At 39.3% G+C, this 12,171-nt stretch overlaps 1 protein-coding gene across 1 annotated transcript in view; it reads left to right on the top strand.

The window, feature by feature from the left end:
• LOC112985109 (GTP-binding protein Rit2) overlaps positions 1-11,572 on the top strand; it is a 176,614-nt gene extending 165,042 nt beyond the window's left edge. The window contains exon 5 of the mRNA XM_026103494.2: positions 10,201-11,572. Coding sequence (XP_025959279.1) covers positions 10,201-10,428 — 228 coding nt within the window. The 3' untranslated portion in view covers positions 10,429-11,572. The remainder of the gene's footprint in view (positions 1-10,200) is intronic.
• The last annotated feature ends 599 nt before the right edge of the window (positions 11,573-12,171 follow it).

The raw sequence follows: 12,171 nt of genomic DNA, 5'->3' as shown, positions 1-12,171 counted from the left end.
TTATTATGCATCTTCCATGCTGGCAGATCACATCTTCCTGGGACCATGAATGGAGCTAAGTAGATGCCCTTTATGCAGCTGTCATGTCCATTTTAAGGTTCCTGTGTCATGGGACACTTTTCCAGTGTTCCTGTGACCAAGAGAAGACCCTTTGCTTACCCATAAGCCCTCTTTTCAACATATAAAAAAGGAGCTAAGTAGCAGCACATCAGAGAAGCACCTATGAATTTTCCATAGTTAATTCATATTCTGCAAAAGTGTAATATTTTGCCTCTACTGATACGGACATGGGAAAGATCAATGTCATTAGTTTAATAAAGATACTGTGCAAGTGTCCTCCTTAACAAGATGGCTTGATAAAACCTTCCCAATAAACTCCAAAATTACTAAAACCTGAAAATTAAATTACAGATTTCAGGAAAATACAACAACAACAACAACAACAACAACAACAACAACAAAACTTGTTTCCTGAAACAACCTCCCCCTGTCATTGCACTAACTTTCACTTTGAAAAGCAACTCAAGTAGTAGGTGGAAAGGTGAAACATTGTTCCGTAACTAGTGCATAATGGCAGTTTGATACCTCGTACATTTGCAATGCTTCCTTACTTCAGCAAAGGACTTCTGGAAAAAAAAAAAAAATCCATTGCAGTCCAAATCTCTATAAACCCATTATAAATTCCTTCCCTGTCTCCTTTCTGTAGAATACCCACTTCAGCAGACGAGATAGAATCGCCAGATCACAGCATATGAGAATTGCGTGGAGGGGGAAGGGAGAGATTTGTTGTGAATTTCTTTTCATTGCCAGGAGCTTAGTATAATGTTCTCTATCTGCTTGGAAGCTGTGTCTAGGAGTATGTTTAGACATGAAAACTGTACACCAGAATATGTGCATTGCACTCCACATAGTGTGAAGCAATATGTGGTGTCAGGACACACAACCCTATCTATCTGCTGCATTTGGAACAGATATCTTTGTGACCCTTTTAGTCCAATGTTGGAAACCACATTGAACAAGATATTTAAGCATAAAGGGAACTTTCAGCACTTAGGTAGTTCCACTCATCTAATTATATGTCTTAAAATGACACATTCAACTGGACAAACAGTTTGGATATGTTTGCTCAAAAGATTATACAGATTCAAGGGTGTGAATCACTAATATTTTTGTTTTCTTTTTATTTACAGTTCTCTTTTGTGATTGTATGTACAAACACACACAAATAAAGACACGGCTGCTTCTGCCTTTCCCTCATTTTCTGTGTGGCTTTCCAGACTTTGCTCTCATCTCCTTCAGGTTTTGAGTCTCATTCCCCAGTCTTCAGTAGACAATGCTGAAAATAGCATGCTGAAACCAGCATCCTGCTCTGCCTTCCTCACTGGCTTCTGCTCTGTTTTGTTATCTTGCCATGTCAATTGAGTGCTCTCTGAACAAAGCATTGCTGCTGGAGGCGATATTTATTCTATCTTCAAAGTAGTGCTAATATAATGACAGAGCGATTTTTATAGGATATTATGTTTTTATAGAGATTTATTCAGTACTCAGTCTGCTTAGCGTCTCCATCATAATCAAGAGCTGAATTCAAGTGACTAGTGAAACCTGAATATTTTAACACATAAATGAAAATGGCCTATGTAGCCTAGAGAGAGAGAAAAATATTGGGAGCTGGCTATACTTTGTGCCCCTAAAGCAGTAGACATGACTTTCAGTGTTATAATAAGTAAGAGTTCAACACTTCTAATTTACCATTTACTTTAAAAAAAGTCTGAGAAGTCTAAATAAGCAACATTTGCAGCTTCCTTTACATGAAAATCTTTTGATAGCCATCTGTTCTTAGCAGATGATAATTAAGAAATTCTTTGTTGAGGAGAAAAAATTGAAACAATTTCCTCTCTTGTGAACCTAAAACCACAGTTAATTCCTTGATTTTTTTGTGAATGTTCACAGGCTGAACTGATGTAGAAACGTCCTCTTTTTGTCATCTTATGACCATCTCTATCTTCTGCTGAGTGGTGCAATCAGAGTACCTTTAAAGATGATGGACAATTTAGAAAACTGTCAGATCTTTGAAAAACTGCTTTGAGCAATTGACCCTTACTTGTTCATCTTGAAGACTGATGCTAAAGATTTAACACTCACAGATTCTCTTCAAATTAGACCCAGAGCTATCTCTGACTGATGCAAGATCATGTGGCTATGAGCATCCAATTCAGTCATGTCCTCAGGCCATCTTTCTGGAAACATTTCCTAGTACAAAGTTGTCTTATCTCACTCATCAATCTTGCCTTTCACAAGATAAAGCCAAAAGAATGCAGTCTGTAGTAAAGAAGAACAACTTTAGAGCCTAACCTGCAGACAGCACCCTGACTCCTTAGTGATATTTACTTGAAATGAGATGCTGATCTAATTATTTAACATTTAATCTGTGAAATAATGACGTAACATTACTAGAAAGTGTAAACACTAGATCTGGGAGCTTCCTGTGTTTTGCTTGTTTCATGCCTGTCTAGGTAGCCACACAGAAATTTTTTTTCTTTACTCAAAAGAACATTAGCAAGAATGTTGCAAAAAAGAACTAAATTACTTGTAGGCAGAACTGCCCCATTAAAATGACTTTGTGGATCCAAAATGTGGAAAAACAGGCCAAAAGGGAGGGAATGGATTTCTCTAGTAGGCAGAAATCTACCTTGTTTATGCTGGGCAATAAAACAATCTCCATCCCAAAACATTCATAAACAATTTCAAGAAATAATGCAAGTGAGAATCAACATGGGATCTAGAAAATTTTTTTATAACAAAGTGTGAGAGAGATTCATATAATGAAAAAGCTAATAGTGGCTTAAAGTCTTTATATAAGAACATTAGCAATGACCATAGCAGGTCAGAAAAAATGTCAGTCTGATCTAACAGTGGCCAATAAGAAAAAGTATAAGAACAAAGCACTGATGTTTCGTCAGAATACTTTCTTAGCCTTAACAATTTGCAGTTCATTTGGATCAAATGAAACTATGGTTATTCCTGGTTCAGAACAGGGAGTCTAAGCTTAGTGTTTCATGTCCCAACTTAGTGACTAACGAGCTGGGGTGCAGATAATCTGCAGATGAGTCTCTCTGGTTTTGACTAGAAATTTAATTTTTTTTGAGACTATTGTACAGTTTTCCTTAAAAACTGTGCAAAGTGGTTTTACAATCCACACTCCCCATCCTCCATCCCCTAAAAATAAGCCCCAAAGCTTATTGCAGAACTCCCAGACAATCCTATTATTTTCTGCACTACTAAAGCTGAGTTTTCCAGATGGATTCATTCCTGTTCATATGCAGAGGCCAGTTAAAGAAAGAGAAGGGAAGGAATATCTGAGCAGGAGTGCTGCCAGAGGTTAGAACAGCTGAGGGCATGAGACATATCAGTACCGTGCCCTGTGCCATTTCGATGCCATTTGGATGTCCAGTAGGGCATAAGTTTGCACAGCAAGACCACATCTTCTCCTTCACCCACTCTGCTAGTCCTCCCTACCCTCAAACTTCCACTTGACCTGGGGATCCAGTGGTTAATGGTCAGTCATTCATGCTATATCCCATTCTGACCACTAATAATTCTGAAGTGTGAAATCAGTAAAGAGGATCACAAAGTGGCAAGGTAGGATGGAAAACATGGGCAGTCTTATGAGACACCAGCTTTCACATAACTCTGGGAAGGGAGAAGGAGGAACTGAACTAATTGCAACAGACTCACAATAATGATTAATTGTATGGCAGCTTTTATCTCATCTAGCCTTGTAATCTAGAAAACCAGCAAAGCTGAGCATGCAGAATTGCCTGCCACAAAGTCGGAGTGAGGTTTGCTCAACTAATTACTTCTGAAGACTTTCAGATGGATTTAAGAGCAATGGTGTTGACATGAAATTCTCCTCTCACATTTCTGCAGCAGGTTACTCATTTGCTGCTCAGGCTGTTGAAAAGCGGTGTCTACTTCCCCAAGGACTGAGGAAAAAGTGATGTGCACATGTTTTGTTGAGTGAAACATGCAGAACTTTGTCAGGTAAAACTAGTTGTGAATTCTAGTGGAATTTTGGCCAAAAGAAATTGGCAATTGCAGTTTAAACATTTGTGAATTTGATGATAGGTAAAAGTTAAAATGCTTAATTTTTACATTTGCAGAAGGAGAAGTTTCAAGATAATATTTTCAAACAATAATTCACTTTGAAATGAAATTAAAAATCCTGACACAAAAGAGAAGGCTTGGGTTGAAGGAATGAAAACTGGAATGTTTAACCAACCCCCAGTATTTTTGTTTTACTTTAGTAATGTGCACTTTTTAGATCTGAAACATAGTCATATTGAATGTTTGGCCACAAAGAGGAAATACTTGTTACTCACAAAGCCTAATCTTCAACACTTCTTTCATCCTGAATTGATTTCCACTTGATCTTTTTCCCCCTACTTTCAGGAATGTCATTGTTCAGTGGCAAGGATATGATAGACAGTTTATAAATGTAAATATCTGAAAAAAGAGCAGAAGGGTAAAAGGGCTTGGAGCATTTTTTTCTTTTTTTCAGAAAATATTCCATGACAAATATTATGTGAACAAATAACAACAGTGCTGCTTGTCTTGAAAAGACAGAAAGATTGATTTTTCTTTTCTATCTGGTTCTGCTCAGGTTTTCAAACTCCAGCTACTGCTGTAATATCCAAGTATTTCAGCTTTGACCTGAACAATAGTATTTCACACTTGGAAAGACCCTTAAACCAGCCTGTACAAAGCCTCTGCCACCATGTGTGTTGATGCAACATTTGTTTGAGGAAAAAATAAACAACTGTCAGAAATGACATAGGTATAATAGATGTGCTTTTGGTTAGTGGATTGGGCTGAATGTTTCTTAAAACAGCAATCAAATACTTACAGTCAAAGTGCTTGACTCTAGGAAAGGAAAGTGGCAACATAAGAAAGTTCAGTTCAAGCTCCGCTAGACCCAATCCTACCTATCAAAATATAGAGCTTGTCCCCGTCCAGATTACTGGGTAGGTCAGGGACCACCTATATTTTCCTGGTACCTTAGACAGTGAGGAACTACGACTAGTAAAAATTGATCAATCCTGATTGCTGTTCATCAGTACTGAGAAACCTCTCAGGTGCTAGGTGGGGGTTCCTTAGGCATAAATTCAGAACTGAAATTAATAACAAATTGTCATTCATGTCAGATAAGCAATACCCAATTTTTGCTCCCTTTCATAGTACACGATGAGATTCACTCGGATTATTTTTCTCTTTCTCCCTTGTAAGTTTTCTCTTGTTGTAGACCCAGGATATTGTCAATACCTTTGATCTCTCAAGCTCTTTTCCTGTGGCATGTTACCAGTTTTGAGCTTCTGTATTATGTTTGTTCTGACATGCTGCAGAAAGGGATTGTGATGGGAATGGACATGGACTTCTGTATGGATTCTTCTGGAATTTCTGCCTCTCTCTGATTCATGACCTGCTATTCAGCTGCTTGTTTTCCAGAATGGGGCTCCTGCTGGGGTATGGCTTCGACATCCAGAAGTGAAGGGAGGGGACAGGGATCTTTCTTAGATATCATTCAGAGTACCCGTGGCTTCTCGTACTCCTCTTTTTAGTTGCTATGGTACAAATAGGGCCTGCTGATTAAGATGCTACTTCCCTCCCTATGTTTATAAAAAGTTCCTAAATCATTTACAGCTCATATAAATTACTGCCCATCAAAAATACTGTCTATACAGTGCTTGATCAAAATCCACTGGAATTCCTCCTATTAGCCTCAACAAGATTAAATGAGCACTGTGCTGAGCAACTTGTATCCCCTCCTGGCTCTGATTTGTGAGCGAGCCCCCATGTCTCCCGCAGCAACCATTCTCAGAATGAAGCTTTTGGTCTTAAATTACCACTCTGTTTCCCATCGCAAAGCAAATGAGGGCTGCCAGGATAGAAGTCTATGTAACTAATATGGAGGTGAATCCTTGCAACCATTAGTACTTCACCTGCAGCCTCCAGACCTCTCCATGGCAACCTGGAGCTCCTAATCACTGGTGGACAGCTGCAAAAGCCATCTCAGGCAGGCAGCGCTAATTCCCAGTCTTGCAGGGTGAGATGCACACGTGGAAATTCATTGCTTTCCTGCGTGATGACCAACACTGGCTCAGCCAAGGTGATTCTGCTGATGCTGCTAATACAGGCTCTCTGAATGAAATCTACTTTAAGATGCTGCTGCTGCTGCCTTGACCAAAGGAGAGACAAATCTAAACAGAAAATAGGCTGATCCTGATGGAGACTTTCCAGCTAATGACAATCCAAGGGCACAGATAGACTATTGATCTGTTTAGTTGTTTGTGCTTCTCTTCTCAGGTCCAGATATTTTTATGTTCTGCATATGGGGGCCAGTGATTGCCAGTGCCTACCCACCCACTCTCTAGCCCCTGTGGCTTTGCGCTGTCCTTTTGGTTGTGCAGGAGCTGACCTTAGTGGGGAGCTGGCTGTCTTAAAGATGGCATCTCATCCATCACTGCTTTCACGGGCTGTCAGCATTGCAGTTAATCTCACTTGTAATTTTCCAAAGGAGGTTTGCAAAAGCCACAAACAGAATCTTAATGCTGTAAAATGCTGTTTGCAGACAGAGAATACTTCCTGTCTTTATGAAGCTTTGCTTCATTCCAAAGCTGCGTTCCAGCTGCCCTGGACTATCTAGAGAGGAAAAAATCCCAAATTCAGCCTATGTTCCTGTGTGCTGTCCACAGTTCAAATGCTATAACTGGTGTACCTTCCCTCTCACCTCACGCATACCAAATTGGACTCTCAGAACCATTCACTTTGCAAGGAAGATGTGAGAAGCCCATTCATTACCCCAGGGTTCACACATCCTGCTCACAAGGCTCCACTGCCCATTTCACTGACTTGTCCTTCAGGCAATCTTGCTCTTCAGTTACATGGCGTTCTTCATGCTGTGCTTCTATAAGGCCTGATCCAAAGCCCCGTAGGCTCCTGCGGTTTTCAAACGAAGGTTGGATCAGACACGAAAAGCTTGTGCCATCCCTTTACTCTTCATCTTTCATTATCTTCACTACCTCAGCCTTCCTCCTTCATTCTCTTGTTAAGGTTTACCAGTGAAAGAATGAGCTAAATTGGAATCAATATTACCAGAATTATACTCAGGGAAACAATGCCAGATTCAATCACAGAGGGTTACTCTGAAGACGAGATATAAAGCTATATTTCCCAGATATATATTCAATAGAATGACCTCACTCCCTGACCTATCTGTCCGTGTCACGCTGACAGATCGTATCTTCCTGTGGAAGCTGCGGTTTGTCAACAAGTCTCTGAGCTGTGCCGATTTGGGTTGGTTTTCTGTGATACAGTTTTTCTTCTGGCAATAAGGTGTGAACAATGTAAATCCCTAGAATTATGTGGAACATCAGTGACCTTATCAAGGGCTTCATCCCATGTTTCTAATTTCATAGGTGTCTAGTCTCTTGGACACATTACAAACTGAAAGCAAAAATGTGTATTTTTCCTCTAAACAGGTCTCTATACTTACAGTTTCTTCAGCAAACAGATTAAATTACTATACTTGTATTTTCAGTGGTGCTGGAAGCACTAGCTGTGATTATGATAGCATTGCACTTCAGAAAAGCCTGTTTTCAGCCTTGAAGCTAAAAAACTTTGACTAAATGGCCTGAAATTGTTTATGCCAGCTGTCCTTCTCATGCTGAATTACTTTGCTTTGTGAATTAATTATTTCTATTAATGACTTTAATGTTGTCTCCATAGTTTGGCAGGAAACTCTGGAAACACCTTTATAGAAAGCCAGACAAATTTGGCCAAGTTACAAGCCTTTGCCACCAGCCACACAGAAGATGGGAACAAGTTTTTCTATACTACTTATTTCTCCTGAGAATGCTCCAGTTCTTACAGCTTTTAGTAGTTGTCTTGTCTTTCATTATGGAGCTTAGCATGTTTTCCTTGCAATTGTTCTTGCTTGAAGGTGGGAGAAAATGTAATTTTGATCCTTGAAAAGAAAAGAAAGAGGAATAGATGGACAAAGACTGGAAAACCATGGAGCAAAGGGGAATGGCAATTTCTGATATTTGAGTAGTGCTGTGCTTGCACTCTGATTATATTTGCAACCTTACCGTCCTTTTAATATAAGGATGTTTCAATTTTTGTGGATTTTTTTTTCTTTTAGGTATTGAATGTATAAAATCTTCACTGAAACTGCAGCTCTGCATAATGGTTTGCTCAGAACTGCGGTATCTTTAACAAAATGAAATAAAACAAAAAATCCTCCTTCAGCTAAAACAAGGTACAGCAACAGGAAAAAATGATTAAAAAGTCCAAAGTAGACTAAAATAGTCCTCTATCCAGGCAATCAATTTCTCAATGGTGCCCAATAGACATATTGAATCACACATTTTGCTTACACAGCTGCCCAGAGAAAAACAAGGACCATATTGCTACCCATCTCCTTTTGCTAAAGGTTGGCAATTATAGCAGTTGGAAAACAATAACAATCTTTCATTGTGTCAGTGAGTATTATTCAGGTTGGCATACAACCTCAGTGCTTACTCTTACAATATTCTTAATTAAATTAAGATTAAAGCTGTAATGTAGAGGAATGATCCTCTTGTTGCAAAGTTTGTGACTCAGTGCAAAGGTGCTGGGGCACAATTCTGTGGTCTGTGTTATGTAGGCACATAGCAGGTGTGGACATACTTCCAGGATGGAACAGACTGATGTTCTGCTTCATCCGAAAACCTGTTTCCCACTGTGTCTGGCTTTACAGGTAGATGCAAAAAATACAATAATGTGAGGTCATAATCTGATCATTACAGACATTTTCTTCCTCATGGTAGGTATGACAGGGTTTGCTTATACCCTGAAACATTAGGGTTTATATCTCTAATAAATTTAAATGGCACACTGGCTGCATGAAGCTAGGAATAAGAGCAAGATTCATTCTGCAGTAGGCAGTATCAATTGAGACTTCTCACAGCTGAGGATTTAGGTTGTTCTTTACAGGAATCTCAAACAGCTTTTTCATCTAATTTTCCACATGGTTTGAATGTTACTCAAATAATCATGGTATTCAAATACTGATAAAAACAAAGGCTGGAATTTCCAACCTTGAATTTGAATACACATCTTATGTTTCATCCATAGAGTTTTATATTCAAATATGGAGAAGAAAGGTTATTCTACTGGCTGGGAAGCTAGCCTGAAATTTCAAAGCTCATAGGATTCACTCATTGTTTTGCTGTAGACTTGCTACTTCTTGTTGGGTGAGCTTCTGAAGTGCAAAAAATCCCTGAAGTGGGAGGAAATCATTATTCTTTAGGATAAGCATCTACACTCTATTTAAGCCACACAATAATCCGCATACTGAGCACCGTTCTTAGCAGACTGATGGATCAACCACCAAGAAGCAGCAAATGAGGAAACTTTAGGAATAACATGCCCTCTTCAAAACTTAGGCAAATTAAAGAAAGCTGCCTCAGTTCCCTCTAGATTCGTAGTAATTCCTTCCCTTAATTTTTCTCAAAAAACAAGAAAACATTTCCTGGATGTTCTCTGAGAGTAGTAAGTACATTTGGCCACTTAAGAAAGATGAGCTGAAAAACAAATGTATTTTGGATCTTTGTGCAGTTCAGGCATGAGCTAAGTGATAGGACTGCAGGCCTGTCAAGACCAAAACACTTCAAAGCCTATTCGGAAATTCACGTACCTGAACAATTTTAAGGTATGAAAGTTGCTGTGTTTAAAGAGTCAAGTTGCTTACAGGATTAGGTGAATGGTAAATAGAGCTTTTCCAGGACCATAATTCTACTGAAGTCTTTTTGGCCATCAGTTCCAATCTATACAGTAAAGGTATTAGCACTTCCAAACCTCATATGATTACTGCACTAAAGAAACGAAATGCTTGGAAAATTCGGTGCATCAGAATTAGAGAGATATGGTGGAATGCATGAATACTGTCACTATACTCTTTTCAAACATCTCATGGATTCAGACTGATCTTTTCACTCATGGATCTTGTCTATGTGGTATTGTTAGAATATTTCCCTGTTAAATTAAAGATTGGTGAAATGCCCCAAGAGTGGCACTCCAGTGGTATACAGAAAGTCAAACTACACATGCTGTAATGGTGTCCTGTTGATTAGCTGATATTTATGGACCTTTTATTCCTTGTAGGTTTCGACTGAAGAAGGAATGAGTTTAGCCAGAGAATACTCCTGCTCCTTTTTTGAGACTTCAGCTGCCCTCCGTTTCTACATTGATGACGTCTTCCATGGACTAGTGAGGGAAATCCGAAGGAAAGAGTCTTCACTGCCCATGGCGGAGAAGAAGATGAAGAGGAAGGATAGTCTATGGCGGAAACTGAAAGGGTCACTGAAGAAGAAAAGGGAAAGTACAACTTGATGGCATTTTCCTGTGAGCTACCCCTCAGGAGCTGACCACAGTAACCTGCAACAGTTCAAAAAGGCAGCATTGACACCGCATCTTCCAGACCAGGTCCTGGAGTTCTTTTCCGCCAGCCCTCATGCAGAAATAGCTCCCTGAAGGCCCAATTCATGGTTGCCCTGTCGCTCCTCTGTATTATAAAGTCACTTAGCATACCCTCTTATCCCTTCTCCCCATATCTGAGTGGAGATAATATTATGTTTTTCCCTGTAGTCCCTGGCTGGTCTTCAAATGCTAGGAGTTAAGCCAGCATCCAGGGCAGAAACAGCTTTCACCAGCTCTAGAACAATGGATGCACTTATGGCCTCCTCTTTCTCATGCATGGATCACTTCACCATCCCAGGAATGAATACTATTGATTTCACTGGAAATTTTCACAATTTAAGGACTTTAGAATTTGACCTGCAGCTTCGCATTCATACGTAGATTTAGGGTTAGACTGTGCTCAGCTGTTATGTATATGTGTATGTGCATGCACGTGTGAGAACTGGGCTCACAGGGAACACCAGGGGCTCCCGATTTTGATCCTGTAGAGGCTCATCCTCATCCTCTGCTTTCCATTAGCATGAAGGCTTGGCAAGGATAGCACAAGTCAAGCATTGCTAGATGTTCGGAAGGGTGCAGGGCTATGGCTCTGCCTCCTCAGCTTATTACTTATCAGAACTGGCGAGCTACAGAGGTGCATTGTCCCATGGACATGCAGTGCATTGGCCACATTCCCACGGCCCACTAAGGAGTGCACAAAGGCATTATCCACCTGATAACTCCCAGAGCTCCCCCTAGAACAGTGCAGCTCTGTCCCACCATGTAATAACATCTGTGATGTAGCAGCCAACCCTCTGCTTACTACAGAATTGTATCAGGCCAGAAACCATTTCTTTCGCAGTCCTTGACCATCCAAGTGAATCATTTTAGCAATCAGTTGGACAGGTCTTTTAAAAATTCCTTTTTAAAGCTGGCATGGAGTAGAATATAGCCTCATTGACTTTTCTTTTTTTTTTTTAACAGACTTCTCCTTTTAATATTGACTTTATTTATAAATTTTACAATTAAAACATGCACACATTGTGTCAAAGAATAAAGATCATGACTTCCATGAAAATGTACTAGCAATCAGTGTCATTTGTGTTTCTTATGAGTTTATAGCTGGCTTCATTAGAGAAATACGTATGTTCCCTACTAAATTTTCTCTTTTTTTCACTTTTCTTCTAGGTATTTTGTAGGATTTGGACCAATGAATTACATTTTGGAGGGTTGGGGGTGGGAGGCAGCCAATATGTTTTCTTTTGTCAAGTATAAAATAGATATAGTTTTTGTGAAGAATTCCAGCTCATTAAAATCTGGTATTTTGTTATCCATTTACCTCTCTTCCTCTCAAAAAAACTCCACTGAAATTTTTTGATTTGTCAAAAATTTTCCATCAAAACCACCACATTATTGTATATGGTTAAATCATATGTGGCTGTATTTCTACTTTGGAAAGATTATTTCTGAGGAATACAAACACAAATAAGGATTTATGGTAAATTTTTTGTTTGCTGCCCCCAACACCTGAAGACTATTTATATAATTATAATTGCTATTATTATTTTACCTGTATTGCCACATAAATTTTAGGTCAAGTTTCCTACAGACAAAGAGATGTGCTTGCCCAAAGAGTTTATGAGGTAAGTATCAGTGCAGAGACAACAGGAGGCTGCA

The sequence above is a fragment of the Dromaius novaehollandiae genome, chromosome W, assembly GCF_036370855.1.
Source record: "Dromaius novaehollandiae isolate bDroNov1 chromosome W, bDroNov1.hap1, whole genome shotgun sequence".
Taxonomy (NCBI): Eukaryota; Metazoa; Chordata; class Aves; order Casuariiformes; family Dromaiidae; genus Dromaius; species Dromaius novaehollandiae.
This window is presented reverse-complemented; position numbering and strand designations above follow the sequence as displayed.